General features: G+C 38.5%; 1 protein-coding gene across 5 annotated transcripts in view; it reads left to right on the top strand.

Moving 5' to 3' along the window:
• The window catches only part of ARMC3 (armadillo repeat containing 3), a 75942-nt gene that overhangs the window by 43146 nt on the left and 8305 nt on the right, over window positions 1-24491 (top strand). For all 5 annotated transcript variants that reach the window (XR_005023834.2, XR_005023833.2, XM_036880930.2 and 2 more), the window contains 6 exons: window positions 15792-16041; window positions 19348-19484; window positions 20417-20585; window positions 22998-23098; window positions 23779-23877; window positions 24302-24397. Coding sequence is in view for 3 of the 5 variants with exons in the window: in XM_036880930.2 (XP_036736825.2) it covers window positions 15792-16041; window positions 19348-19484; window positions 20417-20585; window positions 22998-23098; window positions 23779-23877; window positions 24302-24397 (852 nt within the window). In the remaining 2 variants the exon portion in view is untranslated. The remainder of the gene's footprint in view (window positions 1-15791; window positions 16042-19347; window positions 19485-20416; window positions 20586-22997; window positions 23099-23778; window positions 23878-24301; window positions 24398-24491) is intronic.

Below are 24491 nucleotides of genomic sequence, written 5' to 3' on the forward strand. Positions count from 1 at the left end.
TAGTAGGTAGTAATTTGAAAATAGTGTGTTCAGTGATTTTCCCAGTATAGTCATGCTGGTGCAAAATCTTTTCAGTGACACTAAAACATTTCTATTTCCAGTGCATTTAGATTTATGTATTATTTAGACTGCTTTAATAGAACTCCAGAATGCATAGATGTCTTCCTTTGATGTGAGTTTGCCTTGCTTTTATCATTTCACAGTTTTATGTAAAATCATAGAAAATGAGGATGGCAAATAGTTCTAAAAGAGGCTGCCTTAAGAGTTTTCTCTTAATTTAATTATTTATGTCATCTTTTTGTCATAGAAAGATCAGTTAGGACTAAATGATACCAAACATTTCCTCAATGACTACCAACTTTATTTTTATAATTAGTTTTACTTTTTATGAATGTTTTAAGGCTGTTATTTCTTTAACCTGTTATATCCTATCCATTCTCATTTGGTATGGGAAATGGGACATGAATGAAAGTGGTTTTATGGATGTCCTTTGAGGTCTATATAGTTTTTCCTTTGGACTTTTCAAGCAAAAAATATTAAAAATAAATGTTTTTGAGGAGGAAATAGAGTCAGTCTTGACATATTTGTGCCAAATGCTGAAGACTGGAGTTGAAAAAGACTCTATAGTCGATCAAGGGAATGAAAACGCTGTGGATCCTTCTAGCAAGCCTCCTAAAGTATTAATTACTAAGGCTGACCACAACAGAAAAGACCACAAAGATGACTGGTTATTTTTAATTCAAAAAATATTTTCTATTTAGATTGTCTTTTAAAAAATTGTTAGCTTAAACTCAGCATTGGTGAATGTTTCCAGCTTTTTAGAAACAGTCCACTGAATCACCTTTCCTAGCAAAGTGCTATAGGGCTAAGGTTGCGTCATTGCTCTGTTGCTGGGTGATGGGGGAGTTGGGGGCCGTGAGGGGGGGGCGGTTAGAAAGTTAGAATGTTGCTTTTCTACCTTAGTAGTATGTTCCAGAAGAAGGCAAAGACCAGAGCTAATAATGTCCCCCAATTGCATTGGGTAGGTGTTTGGATACCTGATAATTGCTAGCCTAATTTTTTTAAAAATGCAATAAAGTACCGTGAATACTAATTTTGTTTGTTAAAATGTAACCCCTTCTAAATTTATGTCTCAAAATGCCTAAAATAGATTTCTAATTCTTAAGCTCAGGGCCTCTTCTGGAGTTGGAAGCTCATCTCATGAACTGAGTAATCACTGGTGTGTCATGATTACAGATAATATTGGTATAATTTCCAGGATTTTAGCTTGGAAGTTGGTGGGTAAATCAAAATTTTCTCAGTAGAAGAAAAAAATCAACCAGAGGATGGAGAAACATACTTTGTGTTGACTCCTTTTGTTAAACTGACAAATGCTTTTCAAAGTTAAAGTATTTTTATAATCTAAAAATAGAATTATATAATATATGTAAAAAAAGTGTGTAATCTAAAATACCTGAATTTAGATTTTCATGTGTCTTGCATTGCTACAAAGGAAAACACTCTCATATGCAATAAAATATTAAGATGATCGGTTTCAGTAGCAATGATAAATAATCAGACCCCTTTGGAAGATTTTCAATTTTAATTATAAATATCACCTAATGGTGCCAAAAGATCTTGCCTAATTGATATTCTCTGTAAATGAGGCTTCTTAGGTACTCAGGTTTTCTGGATATTTGGAAATGTGTTTCTTTAATCAACAAATCTTTTACAGTTTGTAATAAATTTGAATTAAAATCTTCTAACATCCTTCCCTCCCAGCCTTCTAAAAACTGATCATACTTTCATTAAACATTTTAGGGGCAGGAGGAGGAGTGGTTACCGTTTTGAAAGGCTGTCGTATGCTTTGAGGTGGTGGTGTCAGGGAAAGGAAGGCTCTTGCTCAGTCCTCTGCATGTAGCTTTAGGGTGGCACTGCCTTTTAGGTGTTGATGCATTTTGTCCACTCCTTCTTGACAGATCATATTAACTTTCACTGTAGAGCTGACTGGCAGGGCCAATCCTGCCAAAGATCTCTTTAAATCCCTTATTTTCTTCAGTCACTTAAGTGAGGGCCTGAGGCCCCTTCTCTAAGTCGTGTTTTGGTGCTCAGAGGCCATTTCTTTTTTTTTTTTAGGAGAGCAAGGCCGAGGCTTTTATTTAGAGATAAAGCCAGAGGACAGAGCTCCTGGATCAGGCCAGGAGGGGACAAGAGAGCCCCGGGGTGGTGCGTTGTCTAGGGGTTTTATAGGCGGTTGAGAGACAAAGGGTTAGGGATGTACACCTGCTAAATGGTCCTAAAATGTTTATCTTTGAAGAGACATTACTTTCTTATTAGTCTTCTGGTTATTTACAAGAATCACTGCCCTGATTTCCTCCTAGGATAACAGCTTCCTAGTCTGGGAGCATATCACTCAAGACTGCCTGCTTTGCTCCCAAGGTGGGCTGAGTTATTATCTGTTTGTTAAAGAGTATGTTAAGAAAGTTACTTTTTAACAAATTGGGTTTTAAAATGCAATCTATTTTCAAGATGGAATCCTTCCTGTTTGTTTTGGGCTTGCTTGTTAAATTGCCCAGGTTGCAAATCACTTGATTAGGACTGGAGGAAGAAAAGCAGCACCTGGGTAAAGTCAGAAGAACAAGCTGGGTCCCCCCCAGCAGGCCAGAGCAAATCTCACAGCTTTGTTTTTTCTGGAGGCCCTCACCCTACTCTAAGCCCACAGTCCCTGTCTCATTCTCCCCTCTACAGATGGACACCCTAGCTGCTGCCAGGGGAAAAGGGGCGATGACCACTCTGGCTGTTTCATGCTGAGCAGGGGTGCAGTGAAGGGTGCAGTTAGGTCTCCATCACTGGTTGGCCGAGAAGCTTTGGGAGATGGACATTTTCATCCTGGGTTCCATTTCCATCAACATTTGCAGTTTCATGGATTCAAAAGGATTTAGAAAACCAGCTCCATATAGTAGTAGTCCGTGGGACTTCTGGGCCTGACATAGCTTGGACTAGCTTTTGGAGGTCCTGGAGTGAATCAGAGACATTTTGTGAATTTGTAATGTTCACACAATACTCAACTTTTAATTATAGCACATACTCAACTTTAATTATACCTATGCTGCTAAGATGTCTAGTGCCATTCTATTTTGTATAACTGCTTGGCACATTAGTTTTACTTTAGTATTAAGGTCTTTTGAGTAAAATTGGTTAAGTATTTGATATGCCAAATTACATCTTCTAAACAAAGAGATGGTATAAGGAGGCTAGGTGATCATACCAAGGAAAACACTCCTAGTCCATTGATGTTGGAGGCTTGGGAAGTTTGCAGGGTGTGGGATGTTCTTCAGAGGCCATTTCTTTTCTTTTCTTTTTTCCTGATAGCTTGCATGTATATTATGGATATATGAAGTTTCCAGTAATTTGAGTTATGGATAAGCAAGACTGTAGTTAAAAAAAAAGTTAACAAACACAAATCCCTTTATTTATAAATAAGCCAGTGTTGGGGAGTAAAATGATGAAGAGTAAAGTAGATCATGAAATATATTCTGAAAGTACAACTGACCCTGAAACCATGTAGAGTTAAGAGGGTTCTGTCCCCTGCATAGTCGAAACTCCACTTATAACTTTTGACTTTCCAAAAACTTAACTAATAAAAACCTGTTATGTGGTGGGGACTTGATGATGGGGGGAGTTTAGTAACCATAATGTTGCTCATGTAATTGTAGATAAATGATACAAAAAAAAAACCTATTGTTAACTGGAAGCCTTCTGATAACATACACAGTCAGTTAACACCTATTTTTTTTTTTGTTACATGTATTACATGCTGTATTCTTACAATAAGCAAGGTAGAGAAAAGAAAATGTTATTTAAAATTGTCACAAATCTCCAAAAATTTTACCAGTGTACTTACTGAAAAAAATCTGCACAGAGGTGAACCTGCGCAGTTCAAACCCACCTTTTTTTCAAGGGTCAACTGTACATCCAACTTCCAGTAGTATTTTGCCTTTGGCCTTTTGTGTTGACCGTCCTCTGCAAGGGATGGCCTCCCCCTCCAGGATGCCCATGGTCCACTCCCTCACTCCTGCAAATCTGTTTAAATGTCACCTTCTCACAGGCCAATGTGAGTGACCACAGTGTTTACAGTTGCCCACATTCTCAATTCCCCTTTCCTACTGCCCTTTTTCATAGCTCTTATTACTTTCTAGCATGCCACATAAATCCCTCGTTAGGTTTATTATTCATTTCCTGTCCCCTCCTCCTCTGACCAGCACCCATGAAGGGAGCACCTTTGTTTGTTTAATTCACTGATACAGACTAAGCATCTAGGACAGTGCTCGTCCCATATAGGCATGCAGGGGAAAAGGGGCTTACACCAAAAATACAACCGAAAGTGAAAGGACAGTGTAAAAAGCAGGGCTCTCTGACATCAGCCAATGCCCGTCAGTTCAAACAGAAAGTGATCACCCATGCTCTGTTGTTTTTCCATCATTTGGATCACAGCAGTAGCAGGAGGGGAGGCTTAGCCCGAAGAGGCTTCTGTTCATACTTATTCCTTATTATCTTCAGAGTAAAGGTCACTTAAAGTGGATAAAAATATGAAAAGGCAATAAATAAGAATAAAAACGACTATTTGAAGGCATAGGAAATAGAGGACAAGAACAGCTAGATTCACTTATTTAAAGTGATTAGAGAAGGAAAAGTAATTTTTGAAGTGAGTAAATAAAAAGGGAGAAGGCTAAAACAACCCGCATAGAAAGAAACAGATGAAAATGGAAACCAAAATGCAATAATGAATTTTATATAAAAATGTAATCCATTTAATAAATTTGGGCACCATTATCCTTTCTTGGTTCACTGATGATCTTTTGACAAGTCTCAGTTTGTAATTCTTTTTGGAAAGAAGAAAGTTGTTAATTTTTGAAATAGGAAATACTATTTCAACTAAATTTCATGTTATATTTACCTTGTACTCTTCTACCCAATTAGTTACATCAAAGTTTTACATTATGTCGGTACTGAGAGAATTACGCTTGGTTGACATTCTTCTGAGGGGCATATTATGAGAATATTTTAAACTATTAGTTTATAACATCACTGCCATCTGTTGGATCTGATCAGAATTAGAGTTCTTAAGTAATCCCAAGAATGGAAAGGGTTTCCGGGTTTTAATTCCCCTTTGCCAACACTAACTACATTTGGCTATGAAAAGATCAGAAAACAGTATGGTTGTTGACTAGATATTTTTCAAAAGGTACAATTATTTTAGGAAATAAAACAATAAAATAAAAGTGGAAAAAGTAATAACTACAGTTATTTTAATAGCTATAAATACATAAGTAAAAACAGGTTTTGCTATTGAAAATACAAAATCAATCTGTATTGTTTACAAATAGATCATACTGAGTCTTTGTGTTTATTCCATGTTATCCCCATGAAGAACTGAGTGGTTTCCCTAAGTGTTAGAGATCTTATTAACTCCATTTTTGCTTTTTTATTTTGTATGTCCCTTCTTGACTCAAGAAAGTTTAAATGGCCGCACATATTGTGGTTACTTAAAAAACAAAGAAAACTGATTGATTGCTGGGCCACTGCTGGCCTCCACGATGCCAGAGACAAAGAGCTCTTCTCTAGGGACTGCTATTGTGTGACCTGTCGTCAGGACCACAACAAAGGAAATGAGGAGATGTGGAAGGAGTACACCCCAAGGGACTGCAGGGAAGGACAGAATGCCCCCAAATTATATGAATGTGTTTGAGTGCTTAGGAACTTTTGAACGTCCCCATTATATGTGGATGACCTGTCATTCGGTGTTATCAGTATTAATATTTCTGTTCATTAACACAGAAATAAAGCATTGACTGAATAATTTAAATACCTCATAGAATTATTCGTGGAGTCCCATGCCTGAGAAAGCCATGTAATGTGTAGAGAAAATATTTAAAAGGTGTGCCACATACAGAACTAAATACAGAACCTCAAGTAAAGAAAGGCAGCACCTCATTTATTCGCAGTGACCCCACTTCCTACCGGTCAGTCAGTATTGTCAGGGAGGGGCCCGGGAGGGGGAGGGGGGAGGGGAGGGGCCCCCCGGGAGGGGCTCGCCCTTCCATGGCCTCTTGGCATGTTCGATCTCTGTAGTGTGTATAGAAGGCAATATTTCAAGGCTTTTTTTTTTCTTTCCAACTTCGAGTGATTTCATTCCTTCTATTTTATTAAATAGAATTGGGGGAAGGTAATGTGTATTTCACAAATATTTCTTTTAATTTCTTTTATCCTGTAGACTTAAGTGTAGACAAATGCTGTTCCTCGGAATTGCCTATATTACATTGTGCACTTGCGGTTGCAGTGCAGTGAATAATGATAGTCATTTTGAAGGAGAAGAAAAAATCCCCAAACCTCTCTAAGTTGGCAGAACACCACAAGTTTCACTTCCCTGTCTCCATCCTTCTACAGGAAGAGCTGGGATAAATACCTTCAGGATGGCTAGAGATGTGCACTCTTACCCTTTGAAAATAAATTTTAACATCTGTTCCACAGCATACATCTTGGCCAATACCCACGGATTCATTTAGAATAAGTAATCTTGTCACCCAGAATACATTTTTATTAAAGAAACATTGGCCATAGCAATAATCCACTGTGATTTACAAAATTAACATGGGGTCTCATGAAATGTGCACTCATGGTATGGAGTGATGTACCCATTGGGCTTAAGAATGCTAAGGTTGTTAAATTAATTGTCTTTGTTGCGCAGGGGCTATTCACGAGGAAAATGTTTTTCCAGTTTCATTTCCTTTCAAACAGCGAGAGGAACTGTGTCTTCATACTGACCCCTAGCGGCAGTTTAGAAGGAAGTTGGGGGAGGGGCAAAAGGTACTGGAAGGATTGATCTGTATTTTACTGACCTGCAACCTAATTTAATTGGAAACTCTCTGGTGTGTCTAAAATAATATTTTAAAACATTATTAAATGATTGTGATCTGGAAAGCATTTCATTGTGATGTTTTTAAGAGAGAATATTTGTAATGCTAAATGTGTATTAATAGATGCTTGTGTTTGTCTTTATCCCCGTTAAACTTCATTTCAAAATGTTTTGACACATTCATTGTTCTAGTGGCGGAATATCTGCTGTGCTATATAACCATATAGGATAAACATAATACACTTAAATAACATGAATGATCTCATTGTTATTGTAGTAACTCAAGTTGATTTTTGTTCTTGACTTTGTATTATAGAAAATATTTTTTTACATTTCTTATTTAGATTACATTGTTGTAAGATGCTACCCCATTTGAAATGAAGTGCTCATAATATGAGAGTCTTGCAAAATAACTTGGACTAGTTTCATAACCTTTTAGAAAGTTAAATATTGTATAAAGGATATTTCAAACTTTTATGTGAAGGATGATACATTAAAGATCTTATTTAAAGTGTTATTTACTATTTTAAAAGGCTCCTAAAATTGAAAAGACAGACGGGAAGACTATTTGTGGGATACTTAAAAACTATTCTTGCTTTATTTCTATTAAAGTTTACTGAGTGTTTATTTCTACCAAGTTTTCATTTCTAACCCCTTAGTGGCTAGATTCCTTTTCTGCCTGATAGAATGTTGTTAGGACATAGGTTAGATTGGAAAAATCTTATTGCTTTTGGGGAAATATATAGAATAAAAAACTGGATTTTGCAATAATACAGGTTGATCCTTTATGCCCGTTTTATGTCAGTTGATACCCAGTCAACCTTCAAATACAGTTTGAGTTGTATTAGCTCCTGTTTTGTGAGGCTAGGGAAATCCCATGAAATGCTAGAAAATTATCAATGTTGCTTTTATTCCCTGGAGAGCAAAGACTGATGTTTGCATAAGATTATTTTAAAGTTGCTGTACCACTCTCAGATTTAATTTCCAGTTTACTGAGCTTCAGAGGAAATTATCAGACACTTTGGATACCTTTATATATAGAGAGAGTGTGATTTTTCTTTCATGTTCTCTTTCACTTTGAAGCATTACTTAAAACCTACATAAATTCCATTTTTACCCATCCTTGACTTTTTAAAATCATTTCTGTGATTTTTTTTTCTTCCCTTTGGAAACGGTCTTTATTGCTCATTGATGGCACCTAAATGAAAAAGCTTGTGTAGGATTCTTGAGGAAATTGCCCCAGTTCTAGCCCTGCAGGTGTTGGAGATGTGACCATCTAGCTGAAAATTTGTCAGAAAATGAAAATTTCATACACACATGCAAATTTGGAAATACCATATTTTCCCATGATCCAAGAAATTGAGACAGGATATAGGAAAATCTCTGCTTTTGTGTTTCACTGAATCTGAGCAGGTGGTGATAATGATGTTTGGGCCAGGCACCAAGCTAAGTACTCAAAATGGAAAATGCCATTAAATCCTCAAAGTGGTGCTGTGAGGTTGAGGATATACTGGTCAGGTCCATTCTGCAGATAGGGCAACAGAGGCACAATCTCTTCTCAAGGTCACAGAGGTGGGTGGACACTCCCATGGAGGCAGTCGGCTCTGCCATCTGAAGAGAGTGCAGGAGTTGAAACTCTTAGTTCCACCTTTGCAACTTTTCTGTCTGCCTCCTGCCCAATATCATCCTGACTCTGAACTCCTCCAAAATGTTCCCCTTTGCCTTGCTGATCTCTGAATCCTCCAGACTGGCATGGCCAGGGCTCCTGCAAGTCCAACAGACACCTTTGGAGGGGTGAGTTTTCATTCCCTCCTTTCCCTTCCTACTCCCTCCTTCCACCTTCTCCCAGGTTTCTTTCCCTGTTATCCCTCCTCCTGCCTCTTTCCTTCCTCCTGGTCCTTTTCTTCCTCTTCCCCCTCCTTCTATAAAGAGAATAAGAAACAGAAAAAAAAATGTATCCAACAGTTAGTAAGAATTTCCCACTAGGCTACATGTCATAATGGTCTGCCTTGTCTTTCATTCTCTGAGGAATGATAAAGCGAACCCAGTGGATTCTGACTTTTTTCTTTTCTAGAAAATACTGTATTTTTTAAAGCTTCAGGTTGATAAGTATAAAAGAGGTAATAGACTAACCGTCAGAATACTGTGGTTTGAATCCTGGATCTGTTGATTGACTTCCTTTGTGAGCAAGTCTTAGTCTCTCCAAATTTTATCTTTCATAACTTACAAAAGAAAAAAAGTGGATCTAATTTATCTATGATATTTTGTGTGTCTACGTGACTACCCATTACCCAATATCATAGGGAGCCTGGAGCATAAGGAATTAGAACTAGGTGGATCCCCACTAGGAACTAGATGTGATCACCCTTTTACCACTTTTATCATTTTATCCAAGAGGTTAAGGAAGTCATTACCTATGAATTTAAGGTTTTATAATTATTTTGCCATTACTTGGCCGTTCCTTATGTGCTCAGCAGTGTTCTAGGCTGTAGGGATACCACAGGGAGCGTGACAAAGGTTCCATGAAACTGCTTTCATGAAACTTACATTGGAGACAGGGAGAGAGATGATACATGAGTCATTTTGGGAAGGCGATTTCAGAAGTGATAACAGCACAGATGAAATAAAACAGCATGGTGTCATAGAGAGGAGCACACGTGACACAGGGGTTCTGAAAGGGGCCAGGGGATGACAGAGAGCTTGTCAAAGAGGGCCCCCCTCTGCGGCAGCAACATTAGAGTTGGTGAGAATAAGGCAGTCTTGGCGAGTGCTGTGGCTTTTACATGCTGTCGCTCTGGAGTGTTCAGCATCCTTGTTATTTAAAATCATCCACACGGAATCTCCAACTCCTTTGGGACTGTGTCCCTTGTCATATACAGATATGGAAATAGACTGATTTCCAGGCTATATAGAAATAGCTGGTGACCACAGAAGCCATTTATTGTAAACATCCCAATACCTTGACCATTGTTCCTATTTTACCAAGAGACAAATCAGCCATGTGAGATGAAGACAGTTGTTCTTTTCTGATAGCAGCCCTAGTTGTTACTGGGAGGCATTCTGGCTTTTGAAACAGAAGGTGGGCCGTATGGAAGTGACGTATGAAACAGATAGGTCAATAAGGATTGTCACCTGTTAGAGAATTACATTTGAGCGACTGCCTCATAATTGGTAACAAAACCTCATACGCCGTTGGTGGAGGCACTGGGTTAGCATGTACTAGTCTCTTTCAACTAGCAGCTTTTTCTTGAGAAGCCATGATGTCAAGGTAACTGTAGCAGAAAACACACTCTGACAGTCTCAAAATTGTGCCTCCTAAGACACATGAATATGATAGAAACAATTTGGTCTAACATACTTTTAAATGTGCTTTTGCATTTTTCTTATTTTGCTATGGGATGCAAAGCTTCACACATTTGTTTCTGTGGATGGATTTTATTTTAATGATTATATGATACTTAAAAACCCTTCATTTTAAGCATTTGCCTGCAGTTAATTGTGACTCCCTTACTGCTGATAAGCGTCTTTAAACAATATTTCTTTAAAAGGAAAAAATTCTTGGCTACTTTTGCCAATGCTGGAGTTTGGCCAGAGTTTGGGGGCACATATCCCAGCCTTCTGCAGCTGTGGGGCTGGAGCCTGGTCGTAGTTGTTTTGGACTCAGAAATCGATCAATTTAACAAACACACTCAACTTCTTGGATCATTACCTTTGTTGAGAAGCTGGCTGGAAGGAGAGTGAGGAATCCTGTTCCCAGCATTCCAAATCTGGCTGTGACAGGCAGGGAACCCGTTTATCATACTGGCTAGTGTCCCACCCCTGAGCACCAGTATAGCCTCACCAGGAGCCTGCAAGCTTTGAACACGCCAGCCCTGAGTCTGCCACATACACACCTCTCCTGACCACTTGCAGTGTGTCTGCTGTCAATATGTCTTCCTTGGTGTGACAGACCTCACGGAGACACATGAAAAGTCATGCTGGTGGGAATGGTTGTAATCACTGTTAACAAACAAGGTTCTGATTGCCAATATTACCATCTGTTCCATCGGGTTCCACATATTACCCTGTGTGTGGGCTCTGTTAAACAGATTTCTGTACTGCCCAAGGTCACCCTTGATTCGTGTAACCAGCCTTTGCAGATGGATTAAATGGGGACCTCCATAGTGCAGCAGGGATGAATTCTGAGAGGTTCCAAGTAGTGTCATCTGATGACATGACCCAAAGAAACAGAGTCAACAACGTCAGCAAAGATAAAATATGGACATCCTTTGATTGATGAAATAGATAGATTCCCCAAGAAGTGGGCTAAAGTGTGAGAGTTCATTTATTAAACTCCACATAAAAATGACTTATGTATAATATGTATTATATATAATTAGAATATTAGACACTATATAATTAGAAAAGCATTGGGGGTGGGGAGGAAATAAGCTGATTTCAAGAGCAGCTCTAAGTGATTCACATGGAGATCCCAAATTTCTTGGGTCCCATTCCTTTTTGCAAACATAAGCTCAGCTGAGTACTTTTCTCTCACCCCTTCTTGACACCTGCCGATGTTTTTTTCCATCACTCTCCTTGATTTGATTCAAGACAACTACAATATATTGATCTTCTCAGGACTAGAGGCTATAAATAAGACTCATGCATCTACTCAAGTCAGTACCAAGTGTGGACACAGCAGACAGGAGGGAGTGATTGACACAGAGGGGCAGTGATGGCCATGAATGACTTTGTATAGGAAGGAATCCTTGAGCAAGTTTGAAGGGTGAGCTTGAGTTTCTCAGGAAGAGGTATGCGGAGAGTAAGGAAGGGTGTTTTGGGCAAATAGATCATAAATGCAAAGACACACAGATGTGAAGTAGCATAGTATTTTCAGTGAGCCATAAATAGAAATTAGTTGTATACGGTAATTGAGTTTTTCCTTATCAGTGTGCTTAGTGCCCATGCTGTATGTGCTTTTTCACTTTAGGACTTGGGGATTTAAATGAGAAACTCTGTGCTGAGTTCCTTTCCATAACAAACACTATAAAATGGTATTTCAAGATTGTTACTATTCTCTGGTTGTGAACATTTGTGCCAAAATATAAACTTTTTTAAAACAAAAAGAACTGTATATATCTTTAGCAAACAAATTCTCGAAGCTCATTTAAAAAAGAGATCCCATGGTCTCTTGGGGGATGGAACCTCTTAGAATTCATCCCTGCTGCACTATGGAGGTCCCCACTTAATCCATCTGCAAAGGCTGGTTACACGAATCAAGGGTGACCTTGGGCAGAAATCTGTTTAACGGAGCCCACACATAGGGTGATATGTGGAACCCGATGGAACAAATGGTGAAATAGCTTTGGAGTCAAGAAAATGCTTTCTTGAGGAAGAGACACTTGTGCCAAACATTGAAAGGTGAATGGGAATTATCCAGGGGGAAGGGAACCTGGGGAAGTGGAAATAGCACACGGGAATACCTCTAGGAAGCCAGAGCCTGGCGTAGTGCTGCTTGCGGGAGAGGCAAAGAGCACAGAGCAGTAGGGAGAGGCAGTGGGGCACGTGGGCTGGGGAGGCAGGCAGGGTTGACCCTTGCAGGGCCTTGGAGGCCATGGGAGAAATCTGGGGCTTCATCCCGAGCAATGCAAAACCACCGATGTTTTATGTAGGGAAGAAATATGATCACACTTATTATTTTAAGAGATCACTTTAGCTGTAAGATGGAATAAGGATCAGAGGAGAAGAGAGCACTGTTAGGAGAGTGTATCAATTGGGTTAGATTCACTGGGAGAAATGGCAATGGAAAAAAGAGAGAGATCTGGGAGGCATGGAAGAGGAAAATAGGACTTGGTAACAAATTGGATACACGTGACATGTCAAATCACACTTCTATTTACATATACCAAATGACATAAACATATTTTTATACATTCCCATATTTAGTTCTTAGTCTTTTTTTAAATTCACATTTTAAACTCTTACTTGATTAAATTCCAACTGGATAGAGGCTAATGACAGTAAATATCAAAATATTTTCAGATTATTGTGATGACATATGGCCCTAAAATTCTGGATTTTGTAACAAAGCAGTTTGACTTCTGTCTCATTCATTTGGATAATGCTATACTATCTAGGAAACTGAAATGTGTTTTTAAAATATGACAGGCTTTGGCTTGTGTATATATTAGACACAGGGGAAAATAAAACAGAATGTCTTGGATATGAAACAGAATTAATGCAATTCTTTTTTTAAAAAAGAATTTTTTTCTGCACTCTATTTCTGTAAATGAAATTAGATTTTTTAAGGTAAGAATAATAGCTGGGTTTTTTTCCACCATAATAATTAAATCTCATTTATGCTTTTTATACTTAGAGCTGCACATAGCAAATTATGGGCAGATACATACACATAATGCAAGTTGTTCTCCCAGCTGTGCATATATGATTTGTCTTTCAGTGCTTGCTGTCAGTTATGTTCAATTTAGTAAAAGCTATATTCTACTGTGTACTCAAATTTTTTTAGGTTTTTTAAACAGCTAGGTTTTTATGTTCTTCTCATTACCGCCTCCATAAAGATAAAAGAAAAGAGTGCCAGGTAAAGATATAAATGAACAAAGGCAAAATATGCCTTTGCACAGGAAAACCCAAGCAGAAAGGCTGTGAACAGAGACACATCTGCTAGAAATTCCTGTATTTCCATGACCCAAGTTTTTTTTATAAATGGGAGAAACTAAAACAACGGAGTATGGTCCTACATATTCACTTAAATTTTCCCCAACCCCCTGAGACAGACAAAAGACAAAGCCTTTGAGAATTTGCTGGTATACAGTTACTTATAATATTTCTGGTTTCTTTGATGGATGCCATTTAAATACTCCATTGTATCCTTTTCTTTACTCTCCAAGATGTATTAAAAAGTGAACCTTGTCAAAGGGAAAAACTACTAAGTGGCAAAGGAATTGTGCAGTTTTAGTCAAGGTATATTTATAATGATTAAAAAAACACAAAGTATTTGATTTAAGGAGCTAATTAGATTAAATGTCTGAAAAATAAGTCAAAAAACTTCTTTGAAAAGGTTTAAGTATATATTAATTAATTAGAAGTTATGCATTATTTAAATTTCTTGCTGGCAGTTAAAAAAAAATTGTTAATATCTCAACTTCTCAACAAATGAGATGTTTCTAATAAACTATTAGAGCCTCCAAATTTTCCCTAATTCATAAAATCAAATGACCACCATGTCACTTAATCATAAGAGAGTGAAATTATCTTGAGAGTGTTTATTTTATCTCCTAGGAAAGGAAATCAGAAGCTATAGTCAGATTGTCATAGTGAGATGCTGGGCCTTCCTGCCAATATTTGTGTATAAATAAATTTTGATGGTATCATCTAACCAAAGTTTAGTGAGAAGGAATGCCTTCTCAGAGAAAGAATGGGAGATAGAACCAGAAGTGTTAAATGTACACCAAGGATTGGGATGTGGGCAAAAACAGAATAACATAATGATTTTGCCTTGTTATCAGCAATGGTGTGTTTTCTAGACCGATTTATTTAAGCCAGAGGTGGGGGATGCCTATAGGGTTAACACCAGTTGAGTCCTTCATTCTCCAAAGCTGCCCCCGTAGTCATTTCATTCCCACGTGATCGCTGCTGTTCGGTGTGCTTCAGAGCTGGCTGTGTGATAGTCACAGCTTCCTTCCACAGAGAGCTACCAGTCTCTCTACTGAGGTTTTATTTGTATTCTTCTCTCTGATGGATGATTGTGGTAACTTCCAATCTTGAAGTTGTCACTTCTCCTTCACAATCAGCAAGTTTAAGTGACTACCAAATTCAATTCAATTCATCAGAATACAGGGTTATGGGTAAATCGTATTACCTCACTTGTTTTTTTCAATGTTCGTTATTAATATGATCCTAAATTTAAAAAATGTGTCAAATATAAACTTAAAAGAGATGTTCATATTATTGGGGTCTCAAGTATGTTTTATTGTCTTGAGTAACTCTATTCCCATGAGAATTTAAATGAATTTGTAATGCATGATTTTAGATCTTTCTTTAAAACCACAATACTCTATATGTCTTCTTGCTTGGAATGTCTCTTTCTGGAAGCACTTCCAAACATTAAAGAATGTAAATTGTCTTCCATTTGTTAAAATGATTTCATTTTTATTTTTATTATTTTATGAGCTTTTTGGGTGATTACCAAAAAAGGACTTACAGAAATTATGGTGTTCTTAGGAGATTTAGGCTTTTTAATTGTGAGAAAATGTTAATGTGTTAATAGATAACTAGTTTTTGTATACTAGAAATAGGAAATTTAACAACTGAATATGCTGACATTTCTAAAATTATCTATTTATGTCCATATCATGGCTTTGATCTTTGATGTTTAATTTGTAAAGGCAACATTCACATCCAAAATGATTTGCTGGCTTCAAATGTGTTAACCTCTGCCTGAAATTAACAGCCCCTTTTTAAAAAGAAGGTGAGCTGAAGAGCTACAGCTTCCATCAGGAGTTCCCATGCTCATGCATTTGTCCTGGTTCAGGTTCTGTTTCCTACTGGTTGGGAATATTTTAATAAACTTTCTTTGTATAGAATGTCCTGGTCTTATAATATCACTGCATTAAAAAGTGAACAGCTGTAGTGGGGTATTTAAGAAACAGTCATACATTTTTCTATAACCAAAAGCTGTAGAAGTGGAAAAGGATTATTTTAATTCATTGTTACCTGGCATTTTCCCAGATTCCATTTAAATCACCAGAGCCTCATTGTTGGTTTCATTACATTGTAAATTAATTTATATCTAAAATAGTGCTTATGTGCTCATTTGTTTTATAAGCTCAGTTGTATGCTCCAAAGAAAATTTCTTGAACTCAGATGAGTGACATTCATCTCTTCTTCATTTACCCAGTGCCACTGCTGAAGCTGATGGTATTGATCCATTAATAAACACATTGTACAGTAAACGAGATGGAGCCATTGTGAATGCTGCTACAGTACTAATGAACATGGCGATGCAGGAGCCTCTGCGCGGGAACATACAGAGTCACGACATCATACACGCCCTCATCAACCCACTGCATTCTGCCAACACGGTCGTGCAGAGCAAAGCTGCTCTCACTGTGGCTGCCATCATGTGTGATGCTGAGGCCCGCAGAAAGGTGGGCGTTTTAGTCACGTCTCTTCTCTCATCTCTCTGAGAATCCCCCCTATTGGTGGATTAATTTGAAACATTTTCAAGTGTTTGAAACTACCATCATTTAAGTCCTTAAAAATTGGTGCAAACTTTGGAATACAATTTGGCATTATCGAGCAAAGAAGATGCGCATACCTCATAATCTGGTAATTCTAAGTATGTTCCGAAGACACTCTTTTACCTCTGCACACCAGGAAGCATTGTTTATAATATCTACTCAACTGGAAACAAACCGATTGTCCAACTGTTAAGAGAATGGGTAAATAAGTTTCTGGTATATTCATAAATGGGTAAATAAGTTTCTGGTATATTCAGTGAAAATGGACAAACAGAGCTACAGACATCAATAGAGATGAATCTCAACAAGCATAATACTAAGCAAAACCAAGTTGCAGGAGAATACATACAAACATTCAAAAATAGGCAAAGCTAAGCAATATGCTGTTTAGACATATGTATGTATACACAAGTTAGAAGTATCAAGAAAATCAAGAGAAGGATTAACCACAAATTCAAGGAAATGGTTGCCTCTTGGTGATGAAAGGGGGTGAATGTGATCGAGAGGGCTTCTACTGTGATGCCTTAAGTTATACATATGGGTTGCACATACTCTTGTGTTTCTTTTATATTTCAAAGTTTTAAAACAAAGAGTTGCATTTTGTACAAAACCATCATATAACAGTGTGATTGGTCCTATTACAAACGATTTTGTATAAACCTTCAAATATCCCTTCTTCTCTCACTTTTCTCATGTATACTTGTCACTCATTCAAACAGCCTGGGAATTTGCTCCTCTCTCCTCAATATAAATAACAGTAGCCAACATTTATTCAGCACTTACTATGCACCAGTTGCTGTGCTAAGCTCGTTAACATGCAATTAGTGCCACGTGAAATAGATATGTTTGTAATCCCCATTTTATAGATGAGGAAAATGAAACTTAAGAAATAATGTGCTCAAAGTGGAGTTGGTAAGTTGGTAGATCAGAAATTTGAGAATGCATCTTTCTGAGTTCAGAGCCCATGTTCTACACTTACACTATCTGCTCATACAACTAACAAATCTTTTTTGTCTTTGAGGTGAGGTGTCTAGTCTCTCCCCATTCTTTGTTCCCCTTGACTGAATTCATTGGTATTCATCCATTAAGCCAGAACGATAGTCACTAAATATTTCTTTACCAAGTACCAGGCACTGTTCTAGGCATCAGCAACACAGTGACAAATAACAGTGTCTTGTTCAAACACCCTTGCAGCTTGCAGAGTAGTCGGTTTATTTCCCAGAATATGGCAGCTGACTCTTTACTGCTCTCCCAGCCCGTGTCACCTCCTACTCCCCACCCTGTCTCCAGATTGACCTTTCAAATATATGGTCCTCATCATGTTATTGCAAGTCCCCAGCAGTGCACCATTGCCTCACAGTAAAAGTTAGGCTGCTTAGTATGATATGCCGGGGCTCTTCGTGATCCACACTCGCCTCCCTAAGCCTAGAGTTTCTTCCCAGTGTGACGCTGCACTCCTGAAAGACCATACTCTCTGCACTTCTGTCAGTTTTCTCTTGTTCTGTCACTTACACTTCCCTGATTTCTCTGCTTGGAAAACTAGTCTCCCTTTTGTCTGCCTGATAAAATACTGTTCCTCCTTCAGAACCCAGCTCAGCCATCCTGTCCTCCACAAGGCCTTTCTTGGGTCCTCAAACTTGGGTGCATCCTTCCCTATGGTCCTATTACACCCTGTACATGTCTCTCTTGCCCTGTGCTTTGCATCATACGGTTCTTGGAGGAAAGACTGTGGGCTCCTTGAGGCTTTAGGGAAGGGAATTGAAGTTTTTCCCTGTGTCCATGTCATTAATATACTCCTGGCACATGGTGTATGCTTAATAAACAGTTGTTAAATGAATGAAGGAATTAAGAAATAACTTAGATTTTTGCTGAAAGAACACATGGAGTTAGATCACTCTCTTATATTACACTCAGAAATAAAGATGTTCAGAAATTTGACTTGCTAAACATAACATGCTTCAAGTAAACTTTTTCAAGCTGTCCAATTTACATGTGCTAAAGTATAATCCCTACTAGGGTCTCTGAGTTTGAAAAGAAAATGCCTGAAAGTGGATCATATCCCATAAGAACTCTCATCTTCAGATACTACACACAGAAACTGATAGAATATTCTTTTTTGTTCTCCAGGCTCAGCAAATACAGCATTGCATTTCAGACAGTGAGACAAGAGCTCTGTCAAATCCTGTTTTTTCTCTGATTGGAGTAATTTTATACATGAGTAATTTCTTTTAATAATATAATTAATGTAGTTCAGTCCAATTCTCTGCTTCTTCTTTTTCATCTCTTTTTCACTCCTTGGAGACACAAAGAGAAGACATGTTTCAGTGATGACAAAATGGGTGTGTCTCTAGGCAATTGCTTCAGTATTACTTTGACCACACTGCTGACTTAGCGGCACTATCCAGTGACGCGGGTGCCACTTGCCTGCACCCTCCTGCTGAGCCTTGGGGAATGCATTGGTTTCCCATTGCTGCTGTAACAAATTACCACAATTTAGTGGCTTAAAACAATACAAATCTGTCATCTTACAGCGTGGGAGGTCAGAAGTCTGAAAAATAGGTCCTAGGGGTGAAAAATCAAGGTGTTGGCAGCACTGTGTTCCTCTGGAGACTTCAGGGGGGAATCTATTTCCTGGCCCTGTCTAGCTTTCACCATCTGCGGCATCCCTTGCCTGTGGCCCTTTCCTCCCTCTTCAAAGTGTGTCACCCCCACCTCTGCTTCTCCACGCCTCCTTTCTCTGCTCCTGGCATTTAATCTCCAGTTTACAAGGATGCTTTTGAGTACATTGGGCCCGCCTGATAATCTGAGACCATCTCCCCCATCTCAGAACCCTTAGTTTAATTACATCAGCACAATCCCTTCCAGAGGCAAGGACATCTTTGGGAGACCATTCTTCTGGCTCCCACGGGCCCAAGTGAACCTGCAGTGTTGAGAACATGGGGCATCCCCCTTGCAGGGAGTGAGAGTCTCTTCCCAGCTCCTGCCTGTGTCAAATCGTGACCTCTTCATGACTTTGAACAGAGACCTGGGCTTCTTTCTGTAAGGTTTTAAGATAGATTTTTTTCCCTCTGAATTTAATGAATCTAGATGTAGAGACATCCTAAAATGTTTTTACAAAAAGCCTTTTAACAATCAAATTATGAGACTTTTTAAAAAGTGTAAATGTTTATATTATGTACTCTTAATGTGTAAATTTTTGGTTTCTATTTTCAGTTAAGAAATTCAGGGGGACTGGAGCCCCTTGTAGAGCTCCTGCGCTCAAAGAACGTTGAAGTGAGAAGGCACGCCAGCTGGGCAGTCATGGTGTGCGCCACTGACGAGCCCACGGCTGTGGAATTGTGCCGGCTCGGGTGAGTAGGGGCTGTGTTACGTTTCTGGCTCAGATGCAAGATTCAGAAGCACACTCCTCAGGCCCAGGGAAGGTCAAACAGAGTCTACACTCCACTCTCAGGCTGCGGAGCCCCCAGGACCTGCGCACACCACGGAGGGGTCTGACCTCTGAGGGGACTGCCCAGGGGAAGGGACGTCATTCCCCACCCCTCCTACCTAGAGATCTCCCTCACCACTGTCAACAAAATTATCTTCCCCATTTCCTTTTCTACTTATTCATCTTGATAAATGCTTCTCTTTGTCTTTCCTCTGCTATTGCTAAACACAATCCTATTTGTCTCTCAACTTGCAAAGCTAAAGTGAAATGGGCGAAGCATGACTACCATCTGCATTTCTCTCCTTCCCCAAACCAACCTCACCAAGTCTATTCTGCTTACTAGCAGCAGGTGAGTTAGTTGCCTTTAGCATATTCAGCAAATAGGGTTTTTGGTTTCTGCAGACAGGTTTTCAAATGAACACAGCAGGTTCATTTGGGCCTGTAATAACAGAATAAAGGTCCTCCAAAAATGTCCTTGTCCCTGGAAGGGGTTTTGCCGATGTGATTAAGTTAAGGACAGGTTTTAATTTAAGCTATTTCTAACTATTTTTATTCTTTGTATCACCTGGTTAGCTGAAAAAGTTGGAGGCCAATGCTACTTTTTCTGTTAATGAACTTTTTTCTGAAAGTGTTTTTTTCAACTGTTTGGATATGAATTATTAACTGGCACATATGTTTTCAGAAGGACTGATCTGTCTTCAGAATTCTGTCAGTATTACTTCACCTAAAAGGGTTAGATGGCTTTAACTTTTCCATATCAATTCTTCATTCAGGCTCTTAGCCAGGTATGTAAGTGGGAACTTAAAATTGGATTGGTTGTATAAAGCAAATAATGGTTTTTGCTTTTATTGACAGGGCTTTAGATATCCTTGAAGAAATTAATCTATCAGTAAGTCGAAAAAATAAATTCAGTGAGGCAGCTTATAACAAACTGCTCAACAACCACTTGTCTCTGAAATATAGCCGGACTGGCTATTTGTCATCCAGTAACATAATTAGTGATGAATTCTATGATTATGGCCGGGTAAGTGGAGACACAAATTTGTATATTAGTATGTATGATAGTGATTTCTTCTATAGTCATGATGCCATCACATTGCAAATTTATTTATAGCCACCTAATATATATATTTTTATAGACAATAACTTGAGAATCAGAACTTCATCCTTAACTTGTCTGGCTGTAAGATTTTGGGCTTGTGTACAGTTTTAACTAGAAACCAGATTACTTGTACTTAAATCAGCTCACTAATGCTAGTCTCAAGTTTCACAGAAGATATAAAAGAAGGGACATTTTCATTTTGGAGGTTCTGTTACATCTAGGGCTCAATGTTAATGATAAGGGTAGACGTAAACATCTTTCACTTTATTAATTATAACCTCATTGAAAGTAACCAAATTCTAATACTGGATTTAAAAATGCAATGTAGAAGAATATATTTTACTTACCTCCATTTCTGATTATGATTTTAAAAACAATATACTGCATAGTGTCATTCAGTGTTAATGTTGAGAGAAATGGGAAGCTAAAAATTAGAATCTTAAGGGCTTTTTGACATTGTTGTTTAAATCAGCATTTTCTTCCTTTCTTCTGGAAACCAAAAGCAATAAGGACAACGGGGAAAATTTTAAGATTCCACAAGTCCCATTTTAAGCAAAACTAGGAAATAGGTATGATCCACACACTTCAAAAAAGCTTTGAGTTACTGAAAGTCCCTGAGATCAGGCAGAAGCTGAGCTGGAGGAAGGATGAAAAGCAACAAATAGAATCACAGAGAAGTACAGGGGAGCTATGGCGACAGTGCCCAGGAAGCACTGTCAAAGAGACACACCTGCTGGGTGACACGCTTGGACGTGTAAAGCCAGGGGCGCTTTTTGTTGGCAAGTGCAGGACCCAAGGAACTGGAGGAGCAGGGCTGGCAGTATAAGCCCTCTTGACCACTTTGCTTCACAGAAGCAGAGGAGACAGGGCCGTAAAAGAATCGCAGAGCTGAGCCATCCCTGTCGGAACACTATCATGGTACCAGAATTAGGGACATTTTGGAAAATGAAAACAGCTAGCGTCAACTTTACTCTGCTTCTTCCTTCTGCTTCCTCGGACACCGCCACCACCCTCCACAGCACACACACCACTGAGAAATCGCTGCTTCGAGAAAGCCCTTCTCATTCAACCACGAGTCATTTAAATTGAAAAACAACTTGCACATTATTGGTATAAAGCCTTAAGAAAAATGAGGAGAAGAACAGAACAATTGATGACGTATCAGAAAAATGTTGCCATGAATCAGATGAAAAATTGTGACTAAGTGTATTTGTTCATGAGTTTTAAGAAAATTTAATGAGACAAATCCTTTATAAAGGAGAATATCCTATACATTCATCCAGTAAATGTTAAGTTTCTAGTAGTGTAGGCTTTGTATAGGTCAGTAAACAAGAGACAAAGATCACTACTCCTGCGGTACCTGTGAGAGGAAACAGACAATAAGCAAAAATATCACAATTAAATAAATCATGTCACATGATCGAAATGATAAGTGCTGTGGGGGGTCAGGGAGTACAGAAGAGGCAGGATAAGGGGCTCCACAGTGCTGGGGAGTACTGGGCTTGGTGACTGTAATTTTAGAAATTATAGTCAGATAGGCCTCAATGCCCGAGCAAAGACTTGAAGAAGGGGAGGCCTTAGCCATGGGGATGGCTGGGAGAAGAGCTGTCTGGGCAGAGGATGTGACTAGTGCAAAGCCATAAGGGGTGAGCATGCTCGGCATATTTAAGAGTCAGAAAAGTCCATGTAGCTGGAGCTGAGTGAACCAAGGCGCAGAGGAGTAAAGACTGAGTCAAAGAGGTAAAGAGAGAGTGTGTAAGCGGTAGACACCAGGGGAAGGATTTAGCCCTTCACTCTGATTGGAGTGGGAAGCCGTAGCTGGGTTCTGGGCAGAAGCATGACATGATCTGTCTTACTTTAAAAGGATCATGAAAAGTATCCTGGATGGGAGAGGGATCTAACTATAATGTGACTAGAAAAAATCTTTTCCAACCCAGAAGGTGATGTGGTCTAACCCTCCTGGTGTAGGGCTCTGTCTGGCCTATTTGTAGGTATCTTCACATTTTTAGTGATCGGTTTACCTAAGTTACTTCTATAGACAATAACTTCTACCTTATGTATATATGTGGATTTGCAAACTCAAGCACTTTTAGTGGCCAAACTGATTATTATGGTGTGAAAAAGCTGAATATACAGCAATAGAGATTGTGGGGAACTGGAGGGATAGATCCTGCCCAAAGGTAAGAAGTCCACAAACTTGAGGTTCCTGTTTCTCCTGTGTGTGTGTGTGTGTGTGTGTGTGTGTGTGTGTGTGTGTGTGTGTGTGTGAAGTTAGAGATTTTAAAAAATATAACCCATGTAGATATTATTTTTTGGTCCTTAAATTATCTACAGATAAATCCTGGCACCAGACTTTTGCCTTTGAAGGATCTCTGCTTACAAGAACCAAGTGATCTACGTGCTGTACTCTTGGTTAACAGTAAATCTTCTGATGTGTGAGTCTCTTGCAGGGGGAAGGGATACAGGGAAGCACAAACTTTTTTGTCTCTCTTCATCATGAATATGTAAAGATTCCCAGTATGGTAACTTTCTCCCATGTATTTAGAGCCACCATGAAAATAAACATTGACTCATAAACAGCCTGACCCACTAAAGAGCATGGAGTGACCACCATCACGGCTTTTCCTTCGACCTCCTGATACTGGCCAGTCCCATGTGTAGTTCTGCCATCAGTGCTTCTTACCCTTCTGGTGATAAGAAGTAATTAAAGAAAGTATAAGTAGATAGAAACAAACCGAGATGCATTCTGTTTACAAGTTTCCAAAACAGTATGCCAGAGTACAACTGCTGCCCAATATTTTTTTCATAAAATAAGTAAATAGCAGAGCTAAAACTTAATGCTTCAATATTTTTCTTTAAAATGGTCAGGCATACCTTATATATATCTGTATAATGCATTGTATGTGACATACTTGATAAAAATATTTCCTGTCCTAGCCCATGAGAAGTTTTATAATACTTCTTTTATCTTAACTTCTCCTTTGTGCTTTTAAAATAATATGTCACTGTTAAAAGTCAGCCCCAAATACAATTCTCAGGAAGAAAATCTGTTTTATTTGCCAATATTGACAAATAATTTTAATTTGTTCATAATTTCAAATACATAAAATTTTAGTTCTCCACCTCCATCTACGGAAGATAAATCAGACGCTGGTTATAGACGAAGTATTTCTTCTTCATCTTCCTTAAAAACAGCAAGTAAAGAAAAAGCCAAGTAAGAAAATGATATTTCATCTGTACTCAAATAATTCTTTCCTAAACTTTGGAGTAAAAAAAACAATCAGGTTTTAGTTTTTGGCAATTTAATTCTTAATATTCTTACAGTAGCATAATTTCTTAATTGCTTTTTTAAATGGCTGTGGAGCCAGCAAGCCTGGTTTTACCTTCTGTTGCCTGTGACTCTGCAGTGCGATCTTGAGCACATGACTTGGCATCTGTGAGCTCCCTTAGCTTCCTCATCTGTAGATGGAATAATGCCTGGTGCCCTGTTTCATAACATAAAGTCAAAGATATAATGGAAGTGAAAATGCCTTATAAATTACAAAATGGTTTGCAAATGTAATATATTGTTATTTTCCGTGTGATTGAAATTGGTTTGGTTTTTTTCAAATGACAAGGAAAAATCGTTATCATTTTAGTGCTGGGTTTGGATCTCCCACCGGAGAGAAATCAGAACCAACCTCTGGACGAAATACTGCTCTTAGCAAAAGTGCTACTAAAGAGAAAGGATCCAGGTAGGAACCGTGTTACTGTATTCTTCTCCTAACTGTGATCATGTAAAATTTTAATAACCCAACAAAGTTGGTGGAAGGGAAGAGATGGCTTTTA

The sequence above is a fragment of the Manis pentadactyla genome, chromosome 3, assembly GCF_030020395.1.
Source record: "Manis pentadactyla isolate mManPen7 chromosome 3, mManPen7.hap1, whole genome shotgun sequence".
Taxonomy (NCBI): Eukaryota; Metazoa; Chordata; class Mammalia; order Pholidota; family Manidae; genus Manis; species Manis pentadactyla.